The sequence below is a fragment of the Heteronotia binoei genome, chromosome 1, assembly GCF_032191835.1.
Source record: "Heteronotia binoei isolate CCM8104 ecotype False Entrance Well chromosome 1, APGP_CSIRO_Hbin_v1, whole genome shotgun sequence".
Taxonomy (NCBI): domain Eukaryota; kingdom Metazoa; phylum Chordata; class Lepidosauria; order Squamata; family Gekkonidae; genus Heteronotia; species Heteronotia binoei.
Genome location: NC_083223.1, coordinates 18,694,974 through 18,721,345, shown reverse-complemented (window position 1 = coordinate 18,721,345; position 26,372 = coordinate 18,694,974). Strand labels below are relative to the sequence as shown.

The 26,372-nt window shown below is 41.7% G+C and overlaps 1 protein-coding gene across 1 annotated transcript in view; it reads right to left on the bottom strand.

Moving 5' to 3' along the window:
• Positions 1 to 26,372, bottom strand: part of ITGB2 (integrin subunit beta 2) — a 59,664-nt gene that overhangs the window by 14,820 nt on the left and 18,472 nt on the right. Inside the window, exons 7-11 of the mRNA XM_060231504.1 lie at positions 20,757 to 20,912; positions 19,579 to 19,674; positions 18,664 to 18,753; positions 11,403 to 11,543; positions 8,986 to 9,173 (exon numbers count right to left, since the gene is read on the bottom strand). Coding sequence (XP_060087487.1) covers positions 8,986 to 9,173; positions 11,403 to 11,543; positions 18,664 to 18,753; positions 19,579 to 19,674; positions 20,757 to 20,912 — 671 coding nt within the window. The remainder of the gene's footprint in view (positions 1 to 8,985; positions 9,174 to 11,402; positions 11,544 to 18,663; positions 18,754 to 19,578; positions 19,675 to 20,756; positions 20,913 to 26,372) is intronic.

Below are 26,372 nucleotides of genomic sequence, written 5' to 3'. Positions count from 1 at the left end.
ATTTGGGATATTTGGAAGGCAAATGAAGGTCTGGACACTTAAACAACTTGTAATAATAAAGAAGAAAGGGGAATTTTGGACTGAGTTAAATAGACATAAGGTTTAAAAAAAAGGCAAAAGCTGAAATTGTTTTGAATACTTGCGGTCACCCCCTCCGAGAGTTGAAGAACTGCAGATCAACAAGACGTAACAGGAAATGACGTCTGGGAACATCGTGAGACTTCATAACAATAGAAACGAGACTTTGTGGCAAGAGTAGATGGAAGAGGCCATTAAGGGAAGGGAAAATTACAGGCATCCTAAGCCTCTCTAGGACTAAACCATAGAGAAACATCGTTCACCATTTTGGAAAACTACAATTTTAAAAAATTAATATCTGGACTCTGGGGCATAGGAGGGAGGCTATTTTGGACTTATCTGAAAGGGCGTGCCCTAATCTATAAGTCTAGACCATTTAAAAATAATTTGGTGACATCAATTGTAAAGCCTACATTTACAATGGGAAGGCAGTGATGTCAGCCCAAAAACCACTACAGACAAGAGCTAAGACACTAGAAGAGGGCAAAAAGGCTGATAAAAAAGAGCAGATGGATGCCATGGAAGCAAGATTGTCCAAAGTGATTAAAGTCTCTATAAGTGAATGTAAGAAGGAATTAAAAAAAGATATAGAAGTTCTCAGTAAAGAGTTTAAAGCAGTATCAAAAAAAAATCCAAGAGGTTGAAGAGAAAGTGAAAGACCATGATGAAAAGATTAATACAGTGGATTCCACTATTAAAAAATTGCAGGGCAAAGCAGTACTGCAGGACTGTGAATTAATGGAAAATCAGATACGTTTGAGAGGTGTGCCTGAAAAGGATGGTGATTTAAGGAAATACATAATAAGGATTATTGTTGAATTTGTTGGAGATGATCCTGATGAGACTAATTACTTCTATGACTATATCTACAGGGCCAATTCAGAATATGAAAGGAAAAATAAACTACCAAGAGATGTGGTGGTGAGATGTGTAACAAGAGACTTGGTGGGAAGGATTCTAAGTAAACAATATGAAGGCAAGTTGATTGTGGAAGGCAGTGACGTCAGAATTATGAAAGAATTACCAAGGAAAGTCTTAAGTGACAGAAGATTATATAAAAAACTGACTGATCAACTGAGAGAGAGTCAAATGAGATATAGATGGATTCTTCCAGAAGGCTTGGGTTTTGAATACAAGGGGAAGAGGATTACCATTACAAGCATTCAGGAGATGGAGAAGTTTTTGGTGGAGAATAAAAAATTTGGAGGTTCAGATTAAAACAGAAAACCATGATGGATTACAAAATATTATCTTGGAACGTAAATGGACTTAATTCACCACAAAAAAAGAAAGGCAACTTTTCATTGGATTGGGAAGCAAAAATGTAACATAATTTGTCTACAAGAAGTACATATCAAACGATTGGATTATAAATATTTGTGGAATAAGCAACTGGGTGTAGAATTGTACTCATTGTCTAAGGAAAAAAAAGAGGTGTGGTTTTTTTATGTAAAACAGGATTTGGAACCAAAACTGATGTTTAAGGACGATGACGGTAGATATATTGGAGTGGAAGTGATGATGAACCACAAGAAGACTTTGCTACTGGGACTGTATGCTTCTAATGGAGCAAAAGATTCTTTTTTAAAGGATATTATGCAGCAACTTGATCAAGTGACATATGAGCAAATCATGGTAATGGGAGATTTTAATGGTACAGTTAAAAATATTTTGGACAGATCTGGGAAGAAAGGTAATGAAGGTAAACTACCAAAATCTTTTTTTGAATTAGTCAAGCAAGAAAATCTTGTAGACATTTGGAGGGAGAAAAATCCTACAGTCAGAGACTATACCTTCTTCTCAGCTCGGCATAACTCTTTCTCAAGGATTGATATGTTATGGAGTACAAAAAACTTGGGACTTACAACAAAAAAAATAGAGATCCTTCTGAAAATAGGAGCAGATCATAATCCAATAATGTGGTCTGCAAAACCTATCAAAAAGACTTTAAGATGGCAAATAAACGAAGATTTACTGCAGAAAGATGGGGTAGTAGAATCTCTGCAAAAAGAGACTAAAGCCTTTTTTCAAGTAAATGAAAATGAGGATGTTCAGTACCAAACGGTGTGGGATGCTTATAAAGCGGTGATGAGAGGTATTTTAATCACGTTGAATAATAAAGACAAAAAAGCTAAAGAGAAACAAATGACAGACGTACAGAAGGAGATTTGGAAGAAAGAGAGAGAGCTTATAAAGAGACCAGGGGAAAAGAAGATTTTAAAAGAAATTAGAATTCTATAGGACCAATTAAGACACTTGTTAAATAAAGAAGTAGAATGGAACCTAAAAAGGTTTCAACAAAAATCTTTTGAGAGTGCATATAAAACTGGAAAATACTTGGCCTGGCAAATGAAAAGAAAAAGGGAAAATAAAATTGTTAATAAAATTATTTTGGGCAACAAAGAAATTGTTGATCAGGAAGGAATTAAAAGAGTGTTTTATAAGTATTATGCAAATTTGTATAAAAGTCAAGTGGGGGATAAAGGAAAAATAGATGCCTATTTACAGGAAATTAATGTCAAACCCCTAACGGACAATATGAAAAAGATCTTAAATGACCCAATTGGTAAAGAAGAAATTGAAGCGGCAATTAATTCAATGAAGCCAGGGAAGGCTCCGGGTCCTGACGGTTTTACAGCAAGATATTATAAAGTTCTTAAAGAGATTCTACTTCCAAAACTTCAGAAACTGACGAACATTATAAGAATAGATGGGAAGATACCTAATACTTGGAAAGAAGCAGTAATATCGTTGATACCAAAAGAAGACAGAGATGTGACTAATGTTAAAAATTATAGACCAATCTCATTGTTAAATAATTGTCAGCTTGTGTTCCGTTGATACTAACCATGTTACCTGTATTGTTTATTTGCTTGTGACTAACCTCAGTGATCCCCATTAGAATTCTAGGCACGCCTAAGGGGGGAAAGGAAGGGAGGATGGAGCGGGGCACCAGAGGCCATAAATGGTTTTGAAGTGCAGAAATACACGGCCGCTTCCCAGGCGCCGACAAGGACACCAGCTAGGAGGGGGAGTAGAGATGGCTCAACTTGGGAGATAACAGGCGTGTGAATCAAACACCTCTGAAAGGCAGAATGCAACTTTATTATGAGAATGATTTAAAGCCCCTAGGCTTTGATGTATCCCCATAGAGGCTAGTGCTTGTTCCCTTTACGTTATCACTCTCAAAGACCTTCTGCAAGAGTAACATTGTTGTAATCAATAAATGAAACTTATTTTCAAAAGAAAAGAGTCCTCTCATTGTTGAGCCTCAATGAACCCTGCGCTGACAATAATGACTACAAAATATATGCTAGAATTTTAGCGAAACGCCTGAAGCAGCATTGAACAGTTTTATTAAAGAAGAACAAGCAGGATTTCTCCCCAAAAGGCAAGTAAGAGAAAATATTAGAACTGTAATAGATATTATAGAATATTATGAAAAACACCCTGAAAAAGAAGTAGCTTTGCTTTTTGCTGATGCAGAGAAAGCTTTTGATAATGTCCATTGGGACTTTATGTTTGCAGTAATGGAGAAATTGGGACTGGGTGAAGATTTTGTAAGAATGGTAAAGGCAATATATACTGACCAACAAGCAAGACTTTGTATAAATGCAGATTTGACAGAGAAAATAGCAATCTGTAAAGGAACAAGACAAGGGTGCCCTCTATTCCCTTTGATATTCATAATGACGTTGGAAATACTGCTTATGCAAGTTCAAGAAGATAAGGAGATAGAGGGTTTGAAACTGAAAGGCTTTTCTTACAAATACAGAGCGTTTGCAGATGATGTAATGTTTATAAATGAAAACCCAAATCAAGTTACACCGTTGCTGCTCTAAAAAAATAAAAGAATATGGTGAACTGGCAGGCTTTTATGTAAATAAAGAGAAAACAAAAATTTTGTGTAAAAATATGTCAAAGTCTAAACAGATGGAACTACAAAATTTTACAAATTGTGAGGTGGCCTCTAAAGTAAAGTATTTAGGAGTAGAAATTACAACAAAAAACACTGACGTTTAAAAACATAAAAGAAAATTGCTACAAAATGTTGTGTAGATGGTATATGACACCAAAAAAACTGTCAAAAAAAAACCACAATCAGATGTCTGATCGATGTTGGAAATGTAAAAAACATGAAGGCTCCTTCTACCATATGTGGTGGACTTGTGAAATGGCTGTACAATATTGGCAAATGATCCAGCAAGAAATGTCAAAGATTTTGGGATATAAAGTGAAGAAGGCACCAGAAACCTTTTTGTTGGGATTACAAATAGAAAATTTTACAAAACAAGACAGAACATTACTTTGGTACATGCTTTCAGCTGCACGGACATTGTATGCGCAGTTGTGGAAGCAAAATAAAATTCCAGAAAAATGGGACTGGGTTATGAAAACTATGCACTGGAGTGAAATGGACAAATTAACAAGAACATTAAAGGAGCTTGATATGGAAAAATTTAATAATGAATGGCGGAAGTTTCAGAACTATGTGGAAGAACATTGGAGAGTGAAAGGACATTTGGTGATATTTGATAATGGATAACTTGTTTAAAGTAATATTAGTTATTTTAATTTACTGAGATACGAATTATAGTTAAAATGAGAGTATGAAAATATATCTTGTTCTTTCTTAAAGGATTACAATAAGATAGATAATATGACTTAATTTAGTATTATATTGGATTTTTAATCAAATGAGGTAGTAACCATAAAGAAATATGTTCCTTTTTTTTCTTCTTCTTTTAAAACAGTTTTTAAAATGCTAAATTACCTTTATTGTTTGTTATATTGTAAGTAACTCTGGGGAAGTCTTGAAAATGGGGATGGGGAGGTGGAAAAGGTGATGCAACATATTGATTCTTATTTGAGGAAAGTAATTGAAATAGTGATATAATATGTTGTAGAATAATAAAAATTGTTTTTACCAAAAAGAATCAGTTTTTTAGCTCATTATGTTATTAGCTTTGATTGCACCCACTCCAAGGGGCCGAGACAAGTATCTCAGCAATGCAATAAACCCATGGCATCATTACATCACATTCATAGTGTTGATTTAATGCAGTTTTCTGACCTCTGTTCTTACATACGTACATTTTGTTCCTCCTTACATATGCTATGCAAGGATGAAAAATGAAATTAGCTCTAGAGCAGGGGTGTTATGAGGGCCGGATCTAACATAAATGAAACCTTTATAAAGGACACAAACACAAGTAAAGTTTTTTTAAAAAAAACAATCTAAAATAAAACATGCTTAAAGTATTAGCACTCTTGCAATATTGTGGTCAGTATCAAAGCAAGCTCTAACCCCCCCCCCTCTCCCCAAGACAGGAGCCTCAGCCAATGGAGAAAATAGAGGCTTTACTCTGTAGCTCCTGTGCAATTAAGAAATCTTGGCAAAGCAAGCTGTGGAACGTGGAACGTGGCGGGATGGCTAAGATGTCTTCATTCATACATAGAGGTTCCTTTTTTCCAGAGAGACTTTGATATTATTTTATTGCAGGAAACGTGGATGGCAGAAACTCTTTTGCTGGACGGTTATTCCTCCTATAGTTTACCAGCAGTTCCAGGAAAAGGTCCAGGGAGGTTAAGGGGAGGCTTGGGCATTTTTATTTCCAATGCCCTTAAGGTTCAATGCGTGTTGAAACCCTCGCTGTCCCATTTAGCTATGGCTATATTGGTGAGATGGGATAGGGGAATCCTGATTATTATAAATGTATACCTCCCACCTCTAACAAAACAGACATCTATAGAAGAAAACTGGGCGTCACTAGACCAATTTATAATAAATCTTTCCCTGGAACACCCGGAAGCTCAAATCTTACTGGCAGGAGATTTCAATGCCCGTATGGGAATGAATGATGCCTTCTTAGCAAATAAATTTAATTCCCTACTAAATGAGCAGGAACAAGGCCAGAATGGACTTCCCTTCACAAGAGATTTTAAAGATTGTAAGGCAAACTTTGCCGGCCTATGTTTAGCTAAATTAGCAGGCAGAAGAGAGTTCCATATCCTAAATGGGGCATTCTATGGCGATCATCCAGGCGAATATACTTTTATGTCTGGGAATAGAATGAGCACTATTGATTATATGTTGGTATGCAATTCTCTATTACCTCTGATTAAAAATTTCCAAGTACTCCCATACTTGGAGGGTGACCATCTACCTCTATGTCTGCAGATAGCTCTCCCATTAAATCCTAACCAAAATGAGGTATGTTATACAACAAGGATAGGAATTATGGGGAAAAGAGTAAGGTGGGGTGGGGAATTGGATAAAAAAGTGAAAGAAATCTTAACTCCAGAAAATTTGCAGAAGCATGTGTTAGTGTTCACAGCTTTAGAGGAAAACCAAGACCCGTTAATAGTTTACCAAGATATAATCCAGGAGATTTACTCTATTATGACTGTGCCAGCAGGGAATAGATTACATCAGCATTATAGGAAAACAAAACGTTGGTTTGATTCTGAATGTGTCCAAGCAAAAAAAGAACTAAATCGTTTGTATTATCTTGCTATGAGGAGTAGCATAGAAAAAAGGGTAGAGACACAAAGTGCCCTAGTGAGCCATAAAAAAACCTATAAAGGCATTATTAAAAGGAAGAAGAAAGAGTATACTCGGAAACTATGGGAGGAACTTATACAGGCTGTAAAACTAAAAAATTCTGCGCTTTTTTGGAAATTAACAAAGATTGGGGGGTTTAAGATAGCCTCTCCCCTGGACATGTATATTCCGGCGGAAACATGGACTGTTTTCTTCCAGAATTTATATGATGACAATGTCCAACCCTCTTTTCCAGGTAACATAGAGAACTTCCCTCAGTGGCCACCAGTTAGTACGCAAGAAATAAAAGCCCATATAATGCAACTGGAAAATAGGAAGGCTCCAGGTATAGATGGCATACCAGCTGAGATGCTTAAAGAGAATGTAAACTGGTGGGCACAATTTCTGGCATCTTTTTTCACTTATGTTGATCAAACAGGCCGAATCCCAAAGCAGTGGGGGACAGCTATAGTTGTCCCTATTTTTAAAAAAGGCAATCGAAATAATCCCGCCAATTATAGGCCCATAAGTCTTTTAAATATAATAAGTAAGATCTATACAAGACATCTTTTAGAAAAACTAGAAATATGGATGGAACAAGAAGAAATTATTCCCCTGGAACAGGCTGGATTTAGGAAAGAAAGGTCGACAATCGAGCACTGCCTGATATTGCAACAGCTAATTGGGAAGTACTCTGCCAAAGGTACAACTGCTCTATATGCTGCTTTTATTGATTTAAAGGCAGCATTTGATTCCATTTCAAGGCAACGATTGTGGCAAAAACTAGCGGCTTCTAATATTGATAAAAGGCTGCTATTTCTTATTCGTGGACTCCATGAAGAATCATTTCTTAGAGTGAGATGTAATATGCAGGGATTACTTACAGAACCAATAAAAACTCAGAAGGGTGTAAGACAGGGTTGCCTTTTGGCCCCCATCCTATTTAACTACTATATCAGTGATATGGTGGAACATATGACTGATACTAAATTTCACCCCCCAAAGCTGGCTCTTCGCCATCTTTCAGTACTGCTATATGCAGACGATGTGGTACTGTTATCTAGAACACCTATTGGGTTGCGGAGAGCATTAGACAGCTTTGTTAAGTACTGCGAAAATGAACGGTTGGTAATAAACTTTGAAAAAACAAAAGTGATGGCATTTGGCAAAAAAGCCAAGAAGAGGTATTGGACTATGAAAGGGAAAAAAATAGAACAAGTAACAAAATTTACTTATTTGGGAATGGTAATTCAGAATACAGGTGCCTATACTGAACATTGTAATATGAGGGTGGAGAAAGCTGAGAAAACAATGTACGCTATCCTGAGATTTTTTCGCTCTAAGGGGGCCTTCTATGTTCCGGCAGCACTGAAACTGTTCCAATACAAAGTGTTAACACAATTGCTCTATGGTATTAACCTGGGCATTTCGGCTAAAAAACTGAAGGCTCTCGAGAAAGTGCAATCTAAATTTCTTCGTAACGTTTTGCAGCTTCCGCCAGGTGTGTCAAATGCTCTTTTGCGTTTAGAAACTGGGCAAATGAGAATTGAGGCCAGAATTATGTTATCTTCGGCATATCAATGGCTAAGGATCCATAAAAACAAAAAAGGCCTCTTCCCTTTAATAATTCAAGACCCCTATAGGCCAAGGTGGCTGCAATTGGTCAGAAGCAACTTAGAAAGTATAGGATTCTCACTTGAAAACCTCTTGGCGCAGAGCTATGCCAAAGCAAAAAGTATTATCAAACAAAGAATCTGCGATATAGAGAGACAAAGGGATCTAGAACAGGCCCCCTCTTTTTTAGCATCTACTGAGACCAAATATGTTATGAGGACGGCCAAGTACTTTTTTTATTTGGAGGTACCAGCCCACAGAAGAGCCTTTACGTTGGCTCGATGTGCAGCTATGCCCTCAAAGGCGCTAGAAGGCACAGAAGGAAGCAAGAGAGAGGGAGATGGAGGCAGACTTGCTTGAGGGCCTGATAGGCATTCTCTGGGGGCCTGATCCAGCCCACGGGTCACACGTTTGACACCCCTGCTCTAGGGGAGGTTAATGTCCTAGTCAGCTAGTTAATTTCAGATTTAGACAAGAGAACAGGTGAAGGGGGGTATGCTGCCAGTACTGTGATATTTTCTGCACATTTTGAGTTTAAACTGCTCTTGTACCAAATCCTCAAACTCCCATATTTAACAGCCATCTTGAACCTCCTAGGGGAGTAGCTTGGGGCGAGAGAACGTATCAAAATCCATCTGGGTATGTGTTAGCAACTTCTTAAATCGTGAAAAGAGTAAAAATCTCCGAATAGGCCCAGCATATCCTGTTGTAGTGTGGAGGACTAACATGAGTGCTGGCAAATACATTACCTGCAGATTCCACAATCGACTTTTCCGTGTCCGCTACAGACGGAGGTATCCGATATTTCCTCATCACACTCACAATTGCATCGACTACTTATATTCACTGTGAGGGAATCGGTGAAACCTAGAGGACGGATGACAAGGACTTGGTTGTCTACGCACTTAGTCGCTGTAACTTTCACTTGGAAGGTAACCTGTAAGAAAACAACGAATTCTTCATTCTTTGGTCAATTAAAGCCCCCCAAGCAGGTTTCCTAATAGCTGTCACGGTAATAAGTAAAATTACATAGATCCATGCCTGGTCCTTGATAACAATTGGCCATGTTGTCCGATTTCGAATCAGAATTCAGATCAACATGTGTAAACTGCATAACTCCCATGGGCAATGCTGTGAGCAAAAACCTTTGGATGACGTGACTTTGTGGAACACTGATGCAACAATTAACAAGAATCATTCCATGCTCCATTGGTGAAGGAACACAATGATTGTAACACAGCAAGATGGACACCTGGCAATTTGCCCAATTCTCTTTGTACATTTTTTTCATCCCCCCCCCCACGCACTTCATTGCATATCACATCGCTTCTGCTGGAATGCTGCTGCTCTCTTATTATATTTATTTATATAATCTATAGACAGCATTTCTCATTGAGACTCAAGTCTAAATCAATAGGATGCTGCATCTAATAAGAAATGCAACAGGATTAGGCACAGGGAGGGGCACTACAGAGAAATTTCTTTAACTGATAATGAACTGATAATGAACTGGACTATGTTGTCCTGTACATGTGCTGGCAGAAGGAGGAGGAGGAGGAGAAAGAGGAGATTGGATTTATACCCCACCCTTCACTCAGAATCTCAGAGTGGTTTTCAATCTCCTTTCCTTTTCCCTCTCCACAACAGACACCCTGTGAGGCAGGTGGGGCTGAGAGAGCTCTGACAGAAACTGCTTTTTAGCAGAACAGCTCTGACAGAGTTATGACTGACCCAAGGTCACTCCAGCAGTTGCATGTGGAGGAGTGGGGAATCAAACCTGGTTCTCCCAGATAAGAATCCACACACTTAACCACTACACCAAACTGGCTCTCCAAGATTCATCAACAGTGTTAATTTTCCTCTGATTTCGCTGTATTTAAAATACTGATTCTTTACCACACACACCCCCTTCAAAGAAAATTCAGAAATGGATCTACAATGTTGATATGAAGTAGATATGAGCCACTCTGAGCAAAGTCCCATACAATCAAAAATATTCGTATCTGTCTTCAGTTGCATGCTCAGAACTCCTCCTATTGGGAGTGACAAACATGCTGCAAGAATGACAGCATCGGTGCCTTCAGCATCAATAGCAACAGCAGAGTGGTGTAGGGGTCAGTGTTGAATTTGGATCGGGGAGACCCGAGTTCAAATCACCACTCTGACCCACTAGCTTACTGAGGACTTAGGGACCTCCCCAACAATTTGCAGCCAGCAGCTCCATTCCCCTCTCCCCAGCCTATTCCACGTAGCTTCCTCTGCCTCCCGTTCCTCCACCTCCCTCCTCTCCACCTGCTGCTTTTGCTGTTGCAGTGCACTGCACCCTGCTCAGCTCTCCCAGCTCTGGCTGCCACTGATGATGCTTTGCTGGCTCAGCCATGGGGCGGGGGGGGGGGGGGAAGAGAGGGAAAAAGGAGGTTGCACTCAGAGGGCCCCCTGGAAGTTGGGGAGGGGGCAGTGCCGTCATAGCCCCCCCCCCCCCACTATGGGCCAGATCTCAACTGCCAAATCATGTATACAGTTTGGTGTAGTGATTAAATGCACAGACTCTTATCTGGGAGAACCAGGTTTGATTCCTCACTTCTCCACTTGCAGCTGCTGGCATGTCCTTGGGTCAATCATAGCTCTTGTAGGAGTTGAAAGGGCAGCTGCTGTCTCTCAGCCCCACCCACCTCACAAGGCGTGTTTGGGGGAAAGTAAAGGAGATTGTGACCGTTCTGAGACTCTGAGATTCAGAGTATAGGGCGGGATATACCGTAAATCCAGTATCACCTTCTACATTCTACAAACTGACCACAGGGCACTGACAGAAGCATCAGCCATGTTGGTTGGAAACTCCGTGAGGGTATCGGGAATCCATTCAATACATTTGCTTCTGGGGACAAGGCATTCTAATCAATCACCTATCTTTACAGAAGCTCTGAGTCTCTGTCAACACTAAACTTCACCAGGTAATGGCTGTGCAATGGAAAAAGGAATCACAGACATATTCTCCACTCGTGAAGATGACAAGCTGTTATCTTAAAAGAATTTGGGAACAGAAATTTAAACACAAAGTGAACGCAAGTGGCTGAGCTCTCTATAAAATACAGATTGACCCGATTTTGTTTTGTTAGCACACGTATCAATTGGGAATTGAACAGAAACAGGACAAATGATCTCCTACCGTATCGGTTTTCTTGACATTATCACATTCCCCTCTTGGTTTGTCCTTGGTAACTATTTGGTTAGGGCAGAAGGAGTCATATGAGATTTTGATGAAGCTTGGCAAGGGACCGTGGTCCAAAATGATTTTGGAAGACAAGTTCTGTGGAGAAAAAAGAATGTGGATGATGAAAGAAGCCAACGTAGGAACTTGATTATTATCCCATCTTCTTTACCAGGGGTGGCCAAACTTGCTTAATGTAAGAGCTGTGAGCAAGAGACCCCTAATTTCAGTTATATACGGACACTGTAATCACCCATTAGGTTGCCAGGGTGCCTGGAGATCCAACTCACACACATCTGCTGTGAGTCGTGGGTTTTATCTACTATTTAATGAGACTTATGTGAGTACTAACAGCCTCAGTATTACAACAGCACTCTATATCTCTGGAAGAGTGCTAGCCGGAAGTACAGATGGGTTTCTAGCCGCTCCGTGTGCGCACCATCTTGGCCATTGAAGTGGAAGAAGTTGCGCCGCCAGGAACTGTCTGGGCAAGCGGTTTCCAGCCTTGACCATGAAAGCCATGTTGGTAGGCTAACATCATCAGCAACCATCTTCCTGCAGTGCCAGACTCCATGACAGAGAAGCGAGAGGCTCACGTACTCAACAGCTGTTACTTCTGCATAAGGCAATCAAGCTTATCTTAGGTGTGGATCCTGTCAGACTGCCTAAGCTTTTGTCCAACGGAACCCGAGACAAAAGATGGTGCCAGCAGAGGAATAAAGAAGAGGAAGAGCAGCTTCACTCAGAGCCATAGTTATTGTATAAATCGGGTGTCACCTTAGGTACCAATTTGGCCCTCTATTGTCACTTTTAGATAAGTTTGGAGAGCTTGTTTAATCACCTCCACCCAATACCCATGCCTTGCCCTAACTGTCACACTGGAACCTCCCCCTTGCCCATTGTTACCTGGAAACCCAATCAGGTAACCAGGGCCAGATACGCTCATTGGCTGGATATGGGCATCCAATCAGGTACCCAGAATAGACTGGCCACTGCCCACCACACAAGTCCAGCCCCTACAGTCACTTCGGAGCCTCCCCTTCTCTGAGGTAATGTACCATGTGGTACAGCGTCATGCCCCACCTGACTCAGTGTCATAAACCCCTGGACCTCCTACCCCCTAAGGGTTCAAGGTACTCCTTATAACTTCTGACCCAACTCCCCACACGTTTGCATCTGACAGTACCACATACCCCACTGTTAGATAGGCCCCTGATACCTGATCAGTTGAGGGTCCATTCCCCCATCTCCTTTTTTGTTGCCATTGGAGTCTTCCTCGAAGACTACAATAGGTAATTATTACCCTCTTTGTCAATCCTTGTGTTTACCCCTGTCTATTTCAACCCTATCTTTATTAGGACTGTATGTATGTTGTGTGACTTTATATCCTTGTATGTTCGCCTTTATTCTATTTGAGAGCCGCAAGACATGAACATCGGATATTTGAGAGCCACGGAAGGAAGGAAGGAAGGAAGGAAGGAAGGAAGGAAGGAAGGAAGGAAGGAAGGAAGGAAGGAAGGAAGGAAGGAGGGAGGGAGGGAGGGAGGGAAGGGAGGAGGGAGGGAGGGAGGGAAGGAGGGAAGGAAGGAAGGAAGGAGGGAGGGAGGGAAGGAAGGGGAAAAAATAATAAGGAAGGAAAATTGCCAAAGTCTTTTTTTGAATTGGTCAAACAAGAAAACCTGGAAGATATATGGAGAAAATTTAATCCTGAAGTACGGAACTATACCTTTTTTTCAGCAAGACATAATACTTTTTCCAGAATTGACATATTGTGGGGCACTAAGGATTTAGGCCTTATAACAAAGAAAATAGAGATTTTACATAAAATAGGGGCTGATCATAACCCAATAATGTGGATTACAAAATTGTCTAAAAAGTCAAGAAGATGGAGATTAAATGAAGATTTACTACAGAATAAAGAAATAGTGACATCTCTAGAAAATTAAACTAAAGTTTTCTTCCAAATAAACGATAAAGAAGATATAGAATTTCAGACAGTGTGGGATGCTTATAAAGCAGTAATGAGAGGAACATTGATTACATCGAATAATAAAGACAAGAAGGCAAAAGAAAAACAGATGTTGGACATTCAAAATGAAATAAAGAAAAAAGAAGGGGAACTGAGAAAAAGACCAGGGAAAAAGAAAATTATGAGGGAAATTACAATATCACAAACACAAATGAGATATTTGTTAAATAAAGAACTGGAATGGAATCTGAAAAGATTACAGCAGAAAACTTTTGAGGGAGCAAATAAACCTGGAAAGTATTTGGCCTGGCAACAGAAAAAAAAGAAAGAAAGTAAAATTATTAATAAAATTGTGGTTGATGGAAGAGAGCTGGTAGATCAAGAAGGAATAAAAAGAGAATTCTTTAAGTACTATGCCAAATTATTTAAGGGTGTTAAAATAAAGAAAGAAAAAATGCAAACGTATTTACAAAATATTAAAATAGCACCCTTAACAGAAAATATGAAAAAAGTTTTGAATGATCCAATTGAAAAAATAGAAATTGAAGCAGCGACTAATACAATGAAAAATGGAAAGGCACCTGGGCCATATGGATATACAGCTAAATTTTATAAGATCTTCAAAGAGGAATTAATACCGAAACTTCAGAAATTGATGAACATTATAAGAATAAAAGGGAAAATACCAAATACATGGAAGGAAGCTGTTATTTCGTTGATTCCAAAAGAAGATAGAGATGTCACGAATGTAAAAAATTATAGACCAATTTCACTATTAAATAATGATTATAAAATATATACAAGAATATTGGCAGAACGGCTTAAACATCATATGATAAATTTTATAAAGGAGGATCAAGCGGGGTTTCTTCCCAAAAGGCAAATAAGAGACAATATTAGAACTGTTGTAAATATCGTGGAATATTATGAAAGGCATCCAGAAAAGGAAGTTGCATTATTCTTTGCGGATGCAGAGAAAGCATTTGATAATTTAAACTGGAACTTTATGTTTGCAGTAATGGAGAAAATGGAGTTGGGGGAAAACTTTATAAGGACGATAAAAGCAATATATACTGAACAACGTGCAAGGCTATGTATAAATGCCGATCTTACAGAAGATCTGACAATTAGCAATGGTACTAGACAAGGCTGTCCGCTTTCCCCACTGTTGTTTATAATGACTCTTGAAATCTTACTGATGCAAATCCAAGAAGACAAAGAAATAGAAAGATTAAAAGTAAAAAGATTTACTTATAAATATAAGGCATTTGCAGATGATATAATGTTTATAAATGAAAATCCCATACAAGTAACACCTTTGTTAGTTAAAATACAAGAATATGGAGAACTGGCGGGACTTTATATAAATAAAGAAAAATCAAAACTTCTATGTAAAAATATGCAAGTAAGCCAACAAAAGGAACTGCAGAAGCTAACGGGTTGTGAAGTTACTTCTAAGGTAAAATATTTGGGTGTAGAGATAACAATGAATATTGATTTGTTTAAAAATAATTATGAGAAGCTATGGCGTAAAATGGATGAAGATATGATAAAATGGAATAAACTTAATTTGTCATTGCTTGGCAGAATAGCTGCAATTAAGATGAATATTCTGCCAAGAATAAAGTATTTGTTTCAAACTATTCCGATTGTGAAAGACAGTAAACAATTTAATAAATGTCAAAGGAAAATTTCAGAGTTTGTGTGGGCTGGGAAGAAACCAAGGATCAAAATGAAAATCTTAACAGATGCAAAAGAGAGAGGAGGATTCCAATTACCAGATTTAAAAATATATCATAAAGCAGTTTGTCTAGTGTGGATAAAAGAATGGGTGACGCTGTTAAACAAAAAACTCTTAGCGTTGGAAGGTCATGGAAATAAATTTGGCTGGCACGCTTATATGTACTATGGGGGGAAAAAAGATGGATGGTTTTTTCTCTCATCATTATATAAGAAACAATTTGCTAAATACATGGATGAAATATAAGAAATATGGGGATGAGAGAAAACCATTATGGATAGTGCCAGCCGAAGTAATAAAAATAAGAGCTGAGACGGGTGAAGAAAAGTGGTTGTCATATAATCAACTATTAAAAATACAAAGTGGCAAAATAGAATTGAAAACTGCTGAAGAGCTGAATAATAAATATGATTGGTTCCAAATGCAACAAATAAAGAGCTTGGTGAAAAATGATATTAAAACTGAAGGAATAAGAAAAGAGCAAACAGAAATGGAAAAAGTTCTGCTTGCAGACAATGAAAAATTAATTTCAAAATTATATAAATTACTCTTAAAATGGTCTACGGAACATGAAGTAGTGAAATCTCAAATGATTAAGTGGGCAATTAATGTAAATAAAGAAACACAGATGGAAACTTGGGAATATTTGTGGAAGAATTCTATAAAGCTTTCGTGTCATAGTATTAAAGAGAACTGTTTAAAAATGATGTATAGATGTATATGACTCCTAAAAAGTTGGCAAAGATGAACAATAAGATGCCAGATAGATGTTGGAAATGTAAAAAACATGAAGGTTCTTTCTACCATATGTGGTGGACTTGTGAAAGAGCAAAAAAGTATTGGCAGATGATTCAACAAGAAATTTCTAGGATCTTGGGATACGAATTTAAGAAAATTGCAGAGACTTTTCTGTTGGGATTACAAATGGAAAAATTTCCAAAAGAAGACAGAACTATAATTTGGTACTTGCTTTCAGCTGCTAGGATATTGTATGCGCAGTTGTGGAAGCAAGAAAAAATGCCAGAAAAATGGGATTGGATTGTAAAAGTTATGACATGGAGGAAAATGGACAAATTAACAAGAATTTTAAGAGACTATGACTTAGAAGTTTTAAGATGGAGTGGAAAAAGTTTAGAAGATATGTAGAAAACGAGTGGAAAATAAAAGGACATTGGACAATTTTTGATAATGATTAAGTCTTAGAAGGAAGAAGAATATTAATCTTTGTTTTTATTAGTTCAGGGTACCTTTAAATATTAGTATTTGAAGTAAATAACACCAGCGGGGGTCAAGTAACGGGGGGGAGGGGTGGTTAGAAAGTAATATATGGGACAGATAAAAAGAAGTTATTAATGATGCAAGAAATAGATTTGTTACCATATGTTACTAAATAAAATTGTTTTAAACCCAAGGGCAGGAGGGAAATGATTAGGGTCAGTTTTTTTGCTCCCCACTGGTGGGGTGCTGTTGCAGCAGGCATGCTCGGAGCCTGGTTCCCACGCCTCCTGGGACCTGGGAAGGCTGGGTGGGGTCAGGGGGCAGTGCGGCAGCGGACAAACTTGGAGCCAGGCTCATAAGAACATAAGAGAAGCCATGTTGGGTCAGGCCAGTGGCCCATCCAGTCAGGGCTCAGTACTGGGTCCCATGCTCTTTAACTTGTTCATAAATGATTTGGAGATGAGAGTGAGCAGTGAAGTGGCCAAGTTTGCAGATGACACTAAATTGTTCAGGGTGGTGAGAACCAGAGAGGATTGTGAGGCACTCCAAAGGGATCTGTTGAGGCTGGGTGAGTGGGTGTCAATGTGGCAGATGAGGTTCATTGTGGCCAAGTGCAAAGTAATGCATATTGGGGTCAAGAATCCCAGCTACAAATACAAGTTGATGGGGTGTGAACTGGCAGAGACTGACCAAGAGAGAGATTTTGGGGTTGTGGTAGATAACTCACTGAAAATGTCAAGACAGTGTGGGATTGCAATAAAAAAGTCCAATGCCATGCTGGGAATTATTAGGAAGAGACCTGAAAACAAATCAGCCGGTATCATAATGCCCCTGTATAAATCAATGGTGCGGTCTCTTGGAATACTGTGTGCAATTCTGGTCACCACACCTCAAAAAGGATATTATAGCATTGGAAAAAGTCCAGAAAAGGGCAACTAGAATAATTAAAGGGTTGGAACACTTTCCCTATGAAGAAAGGTTAAAACGCTTGGGGCTCTTTAGCTTGGAGAAACGTCGACTGCGGGGTGACATGATAGAGGTTTACAAGATAATGCATGGGATGGAGAAAGTAGAGAAAGAAGTATTTTTCTCCCTTTCTCACAATACAAAAACTCGTGGGCATTCAATGAAATTGCTGAGCAGCCAGGTTAAAATGGATAAAAGAAGTACTTCTTTACCCAAAGGGTGATTAACATGTGGAATTCACTGCCACAGGAGGTGGTGGCGGCTACAAGCATAGCCAGTTTCAAGAGGGGGTTAGATAAAAATATGGAGCAGAGGTCCATCAGTGGCTATTAGCCACAGTGTGTGTATGTGTGTGTGTGTGTGTGTGTATATATATATACATAAATTTTTTTGGGCCACTGTGATACAGAGTGTTGGACTGGATGGGCTATTTGCCTGATCCATCATGGCTTCTCTTATGTTCTTATGTCCAACACTCTGTGTCACATAGTGGCCACAAAATAACAAGAAGTGTCATCAGATGGTCCATCAGTGGGGCTAGAAGCCCTCTCACTGTGCCCCACCCAAGCACCAAGAATATAGAGCATCACTGCCCCAGACAGAGAGTTCCAACAATACGCTGTGGCTAATAGCCACTGATGGACCTCTGCTCCAGATGTTTATCCAATCCCCTCTTGAAGCTGTCTATGCTTGTAGCCGCCACCACCTCCTGTGGCAGTGAATTCCACGCGAGAATCACCCTTTGGGTGAAGAAGCTCCAAGTGGGTCACTTCTGTGCCACCCCCCTCACCCTCCCGACTTGAAGGCATGGGTGGGGCCCTGCCAGGGCAGCAGAACCCCCAGTGCCAGCCCTGGTAACTTGGGAGAAGAAAGATCAAGTAGGGCTTTGCTCTTCTTAAAGCTTGGGCCTCCCACGGCATCCAATTCTGCAACAAATAAATTCGGTGGGAGGAAAGAAGTGCTTGAAATTAATCAGTGTCTTCCTGATTCTGGTTTGACCAAAGCAGTAGGGGAAGTATGTCAATGGTTAACTTTTCTCCCTCATTGCTTCCTTAGCCACAGTTCCCTCCCCCTTTTTCTGAGCACACTGGTTGCTTTCAACAGGGTTGCACTCCAGTGAAGATAAAAGGAAGAAAAAGAATAACCAGGAAAGCGGAACGGGGTGTGCAGCCATGCTCTCGAAGCACGTCTTCCAAAGTCAGAGCCACCTCGATGTCTCTCCAAATAAGCTAGCCACATAAACATCCTCGCAAAGATAACAAATATGAGTTTAAAATAAAGCAAGCCTCCTAAAGGGTGGAAGCAACATTATTAATAACACTTACATTGTAGGCATCCTGGATAAGTTGAATGATGTTATTGGAATCCTCCTGCAGCTCTCCTACAGCAGACTTGGGGATCATCTCACTGAGTTTCTACCAATGAAGAGCAAAGGGTTGAAAAAGTGTGGCCTTGCTCCATTAGCTGTAGAATCACAATGGCTGTCAAGCTATAATGCCAAGTTATAAGACCAAAATGGGTTGTATCCCAGCCTTCTGCTCAGCCTGGATTTAATTCTACCTCCTGCCCAAGGAGGATTTGAAGGAGTAGGATTTGAGGAGCCTCTTGTTGAATGAAGTCTCTTTAGGTCAGAGTGGTGGATGCCACCAATGCTAGCTCCACTAATAAATCCCACGTGCTAGAAGCAGGACAACCCTAGCAAGGGGCTTTCAAGGCAAGTGAGAAGCAGAGATGGCTTGCCATTGTCTGTAGTGTCTTCCTTGGTCATCACCCATTCAAGGATCAACCCTGCCTAGCTTTTGAGATCTGACAACACAGGGCTATACCATACTGTTCTACATCTGTTTTATCCAGGGCTTTTTTTTTTTAGAAAAAGCCCAGCAGGAACTCATTTGTTTATTAGGACACACCCCCTGACATCACCATTGTTTCGCACAGGGCTCTTTTTTTTTTGTAGAAAAAGCCCAGCAGGAACTCGTTTACAAATTAGGCCACATACATCTGATGCCAAGCCAGCTGGAACTGCGTTCTTGTGCGTTCCTGTTTTTTAAAAAAGCCCTGATTTTATCCCAGTGAAGAAACCATAGACGCCCAACAAGCATAGTAACACTGACCAAAGCCTACTGATTCCAATGGACTTGGAAGGGTATAATTCTGCTTAGGACATCACTGTGGATCTTTCACCTTTTTCACCGTAGCCATTCTGTTCTTAACTTTCTGTATCTCAAAATTTTGCTTACTCGGTATATACTGGAGACTTTCCTGGTAACTGCAAAAATGGGCTGGATATTATTTTCTTCAAGTTTTTGCACCAACTGGCCAACGGATGGATAGTCCTGTTGACAAAGGAAACATCAGTGAAAACTACTTCTGCAGGCTCTTTTTTCAACTCAGCACACTTGATTTCCCAGGATTGGTTGGCACACCATTCAAGTCATCAGCTTGGTTTCCAAGCCCATTTAGATGGTTTTTTTTAAATACGGACCCGACTCTTTTTCCCCATTGAAATCTCAGCTATTAGCCATCTTCCTCCTTTCTTCTAAAGAAGTCGTGAAATAAGTCGTACCACAATTTTGATTTTGGGTCCTTTAAAAAAAAAAACTTAAAAGGATTCCTGTAGAGCAGATTATAAACCTTGTCCACAATTAATTATCCTGTGAAATGGTCAAACTGCCTATACCTCAAGTCATAAAATGTACATAATTTATTATAAAACATACACAGATATGACTTGATGTATGGATGATGTATGGATGCCAGACTGCATAAAATTACCAACCATATACAATTTCACAAATTTGATGGATTTCTAATTACTACACTGACCATATGCATTTCAGTCCCTAAGGGCCTTCCTCAGTGGTCAATAAAAATATATACAAAGACTCACATCCAGAAATGAAATGTTAAACAACCGGGTGCTGCTTCTTGTATGTGTGGTTACTTAATAAAGTAAATTATATCTCCATAGTCCTGAGGACTTCACCCACACATCAGAATGATACCATATGGTTCTCTGGTGCAGAGTATCAAGTATCCCTGGATGTGAGGTTAACACCATCAAAGGTTGTTGAGTACTTTATAAAGTTGCTTAGTACTTAGTGTTTTATAATAAATGATGTACATTTTATGACTTGAGGTATAGGCAGCTTGACCCTCCATTACACAGTGTAACTTTGGGTTGAGTTTTTCCTCCTTGTTCCTTGTTCTTTGCATAATTAATTATCACCAAATTCTGCATCCCAAAATGACCTGGGAAAATAATAATATTTCCACTTTTTATCCTGTCAGTGAGTGTATTTTCTGAGAATTACAGGAGCTGTATGAGCCCTTCAGTTCCCACAGTTGCCTGAAATAATTGATTACAGATCACACCAATACTTTATGGGGACTAAAACCACTAGTTCAGGGGACTTACATATTCATTGCTTTTTTTATACATATTTTCTTCCAGGTGGCATTTTCCATCAAAAGGAGTTAAGATAGCTCCAAGCTTTCCATCCCCAGCAAAATGGAAACCGTCATCTGTAGTGTACACCAATAAGCGAGTGGCATTACTCCATCCAATTTTAGACTGGGATAAAAAAAAAAGAAGTTTCAAAACAGTACAAAATTTTACAGAGTCAAAGCAGGAAGAGACACAATAACTCTTCTAATTCCAATTCCCAATATGAGATACGATAATCTTTATACTGCAATAGCCTTAACAGTCTTTCCTTGGAAATCATCCATTGGTCTGCCTGGTGTGTGGAAAAAAGTTACTACTCAAGTCCTTGAACATAAGTCTCTAAATTTTCAAACGTAATCTTAGAAATTTAGAGACTTATGTTCGAGGACTTGAGTAGTAACTTTTGTTATCAGTGAATCTTTGTCTGGTTGATAAGTACTGTACCTTTAATGGTTGCTGATAAATTGTTTCCATACCTCTAATACAAATGATTTGTTACTGTGTTACACAGTGGTTTCAACTTGTACTACATTCTTACTGTGTATTCTCTATATTTGGTGTGTGGAGAAGACAGGACCTTTGTGGTGGCAGCCTCATGGTTCTGGAACAACCTCCCTGAAAACAGTTTTACTGAGGATTGTATTTTGAGTAATTTCGCATTTTATTAATTCGCAGTTCTACTTGAGATTTTAATTGCGATCTTTTAATTTATTTTTTTGTAATGGCTATTTTATTTACATAGTAAGCCCGAGTTCTCCAAAGTTGAAATAAATGTTTCAATAATAAACACATGGGGAAAATGATATTCTCCACATTTCTAGCTGGCTTGTTCTGCTCCACAGCAGTTTCAGTTGTGAAGGAGTTAATTATGCTGCCATTAAAATAACACATTACTGCATAAACTTGTTGCTTCTTGCAAGTACGGGGCAACCAGAGAGTGAGATACCGTCAAATAGGCAATACAAGGTAATAAACTGGGTAAACAATATAAACAAATACACCAATGTTCATAAACATATTTGGAGGCCCCCCCCCCTTCAGAGTTCAATTGTGCTTGTCACAACCTTGCTATTGGCTCCACCCGCAGAGTCTCCTGCCTCCACTCCCAAAGTCCCCAGATATTTCTTGAGTCGGACCTGGCAACCCTAGGGCCCTGGGCAGAATCACTGCCGCTGCCATCACCACCACCATGACTTATGACCCTCACCACCATGACTACAACTGCCACCATCTGGGCCACCCCAGGATCAAGCCTGGAGTGGCCCTATACAAGATGGACAGGCAGTTGTGGTGTGGTGGTCAGCCAGAGTGTACAAGATGAGCTGACCAGCAAGCTTCGTGACTACTGACTCTTACTCCTCTTCTCCTTCCACTAGAGAGGGGAACAAGGCTTTGTGCAATCAGGGGCCAGCCCAGCCCAAAGCCCAGGGCAGCTGACCCAGATGCCTATGGCCAGGGCTTTTTTTTTGTAGCAGGAACTCCTTTGCATATTAGGCCACACACCCCTGATGTAGCCAATCTTCCTGGAGCTTACAGTAGGCCCTGTACTAAGAGCTCTGTAAGCTCTTGGAGAATTGGCTACATCAGGGTGTAATGTACTGAGTGACGAGACGTGTTGAAGGCAACATACTTTATTAGCGAGTACATCACAAGGCGAGGCAATGCGGGCCGGGTCCCGATCATATACATACCCCGGAACAACCCTCAGTCTGGCCAGGTCCAATCCTGGCCAGTTAAACTTCCCACCACAGATCTTGATTGGCGGAGCGTATTTGCGGAGCTACATCTGGGGACCAGTGGACTTCCACTGATCACCTCCGTAGCGTCCGCTGTGTTGTAATTTCGGGACTGAAATGCAAGACACAACACTCCTCCCCCCCTAGTTCAAGACACGAAGTCTTTCAAGTAGGCTGGCGCCCTGTGTTCCCAGGTCGACCTCCTCGGGGTTATTTGGGGAGTTGGAGTGGCCGCCAAGGCTGGCAGGACAGCTGGTTCCTCGTGGTGGGGTGACACCGGAAAAGGGCTATCCATCACCTGTTGCTGTTCCGGAATCTCCTCTCGGGGGGTGGGGGTGCTCCCTCTGCTGTGGTGCTCTTCCACGCGCATAGTCAGTGCAGCCGGCATACGCTGGGCAGCTTCTGGGGGTGTTGCTGTTAGTACTCCCCCGCTCCCCGCTCCCCCGATCGCTGTCAGTTCTTCTGCCAATGTGCGACGGTGCAGCTGGTCGATATGCCTCCTTAGGATCTGGCCCCCCTCCGACGAGACCTCGTAGGAGTGGGACCCAGTGACCCGCAGCACCCAGGTGGCTAACCACTCCGACCTGCTTGCGAAGTTCTTTGCGTATACCGGATCCCCTGGAAAGAATCCCCTAGCAGCTTCACTGGTTTCGGGGGAACTGCGGAGGTCTGTAGCCCAGTCAGGATGCAACCTGTCTAGCCTTGTGATCAATTTCATCCCCATTAGTAACTTGGCAGGGCTTCATCCGGTGACGGGGTTGGGGGTGATTCTGTTATCAAATAGGAAGGCTGCCAAGCGGTGATCCCAATCTCCCTGTACAATGCAACCCAGGGTCTCTTTAGTGGTGCGCACCATGCACTCTGCTTGGCCGTTGGTGGCTGGATGGAAAGGGGTGGACCGAATGTCCTGGATGAGGTACCAATTCAAGAACTCCTGGAATTCCCGGGAGGTGAAAGCGGTCCCATTGTCCGTGACGAGGGTCTCAGGAATCCCATGAGTGCAAAAGACCCTTCGCAAGGCTCTGACCGCCGCTGCGGTGGAGATTGAAGCTACGGGAATCACTTCCAACCACTTGGTGTATGCATCAACTAAGATAAAGAATATTTGGCCCTGGTATGGCCCCACAAAGTCTAGGTGTAACCGGGACCACGGCCTCCTGTTGGACTCCCTGCGGTGGACAGGGGCACTGGGCGGATCAGGTCGGGACTCTTGGCAGGGTTGGCACCTTCGAACCCACCCTTCTATCTCCTCGTCCATCCCCGGCCACCATACATAGCTACGTGCCACAGCCTTCATGCGCACTATCCCCGTGTGTGTTTCGTGTAGGGCTTCCAGCACTTGCTTCCGCAATGGCAGGGGGAGAACCACCACCCTGCTACCCCAGAGAAGGCACCCCTTGTACATGGACAGTTCTTTTCTGTGTGATGCGAATGCCCTGAATTCTGCATCCAGTTTGCCCGTGAGCCACCCCCTTCCCACCCAGTCTAAAACGCATGCGAGGATGCAGTCTCTACCCGTGGCCCTAGCTACCTCAGCAGCGTGGAGGGGCCTCTCTGGTAGAGTCTCTATAAGCATCACATGGTGGGCAGGGGTGGGATCCGGGTCCATAGAGGGCAGCGGCAGGCGGCTGAGGGCGTCCGCGTGTCCCATAGCTTTGCCAGGGCGGTGGACCAGGGCATATGTGTACGAGTTGAGGAACTGGTTCCACCGCAGGATGTGCTGTGACAGAATCTGCGGTGTCTGGCGGTCTGGGGCGAGGAGGCCCAGTAGCGGTTTATGGTCTGTGGTGATGGTGAAATGCCTACCGTACAGGTAATCATTGAATTTATGCACACCCGCCACTATTGCCAAGGCCTCCTTGTCTATCTGGGCATAATTGCGCTCTGCGGGGGTCAGGGTCCTCGAATAATAGGCCACGGGAACCTCCCTCTCGTCCAGGAGTTGGTGTCCCAGAACGGCGCCCACCCCATACGGGGAAGCATTGCAAGCCAGAATCACTGGTAAGGATTCGTCAAAATGGTGGAGCACATCATTGGAAACTAGGAGGTCCTTGACTGCCTGAAAAGCGGTGGCCTGCTTCTTTTCCCAGACCCACGGGGTGTTTTTATCGAGGAGCCTATGAAGGGTTCTATGATGGCCGCTTTGTGGGGCAAAAATGAATGATAAAAATTTAATAATCCCAGAAACTTTGTAACTCCGTCTTGCACATGGGGGCTGGGGCGTGGACAATAGCCCTGGTCTTGCCGGCCGTCGGGTGAATTTCCGTGGCATCTACTGCAAACCCCAAGAACTCTACCCTCGACACCCTGAGGGAACACTTCTCCCGCTTTACTTTAAGTCCCACCGCCTGGAAACGGCGGAGTACCTCACGCAGACGGCTGCTGAACTCCTCAACATCTGAGGCGGCGATCAAAACATCATCAAAAAATGGTTGCACCCCGGAGATCCCTTTGAGAAGAGAATCCATAATGCTCTGAAAAATTCCCGGAGCCACACTAACCCCAAATTGCAACCGCTGCACCCGAAAAGCTCCCCTGTGAGTCACAATGGTCTGGGCTTCTGCTGTCTCGGCGTCCACCGGGAGTTGCTGGTACGCCTGGGTCAAGTCCAGTTTCCCAAAAACCTTAGAGCCTGCTAGGGCTGCCAGTACGTGGCTGACCACCAAAACAGGGTATGGTTTGTCCTGAAGTGCCTTATTTATTGTGCACTTGTATTTATTATTTATTTATTTATTTCATTTATATCCCGCCCTCCCCCACCTTGGCAGGCTCAGGGCGGCTAACAACATTCTATAAAACATACAGTAGTAGATAAAACCTTTAGATTTACAATATAAAACATTAAAACATTAAAATTAAAACCAGTCCAATAAATGCAGTTATACAGCGGTATAGATCTTTAGACCGCATTGGCGGATCCTTAATTACCGACCTTCTTAGCAGTCCGAGTGTGCGAGTTTAAAAAGGGTGGTCTTGCAGGCCCTGCGGAACTGATCGAGGTTCCGCAGGGCCCGCACCTCCTCGGGGAGTCGGTTCCATAGGGTAGGGGCCGCGATCGAAAAGGCCCGTGCTCTAGTGTTCTGATATTTAATCTCCTTCGGCCCAGGGATAGTCATTAGTCATTGTAATCAGCGCATATGCGCACATCTCCATGTGGCTTCACTGGAGTGACTATGGGTGTTTACCATGCAGCATGATACCGGTTCTAGCACTCCCTGAGCCGTGAGGTGGTCCAGCTTTGCTTCTATTTTTGGTTTAAGAGCGAACGGAACTCACCTGGCCTTCAGCCTTATCGGTCTCACACGGGGATCGAGGGGTAAGGTGATGGGAGGCCCCTTGTAGCACCCCAAGGACCCATCAAACACTTCCGGGAATTCCCAGCACACGTGCTCAAAATTTTGCGTTCGCATCTGCTGCACCCCCACTATTTGAATACCCAGCGGTCAAAATCAGGACAGCCCCAGTAATGTGGTGAGCTGGCGTTTGACCACGAGAATGTCCAGCTTGCCCTTAAAGTTCTTAAACTCTACCCTTACAGTGGCCCAACCCAAAATCTATACAGGGTTTTTTTGGAAGTCCCGCAGTATGAAGTCCGCCGGTCGCAGCCGGGACTGGCCACGGGGACAAAGTTTTCTTAGAGAGTCCTCCGAAATTATGGAGATGGACGAGCCCGAGTCCAGCTCCATTAGGCATGGTGAGCCCTCGATTAGGACCGACACCCTGACCTTATCTGGGGTGGTGAGGGGCAAGTTCATTACCTGCAGGCTAGTCGATGCGGTCGAGTAGGCATTGGTCGAGTCGTGGTTGGTGGACTGACGTCTGCAGGTGGCCTTGGCCCGGCAAGCCTGCA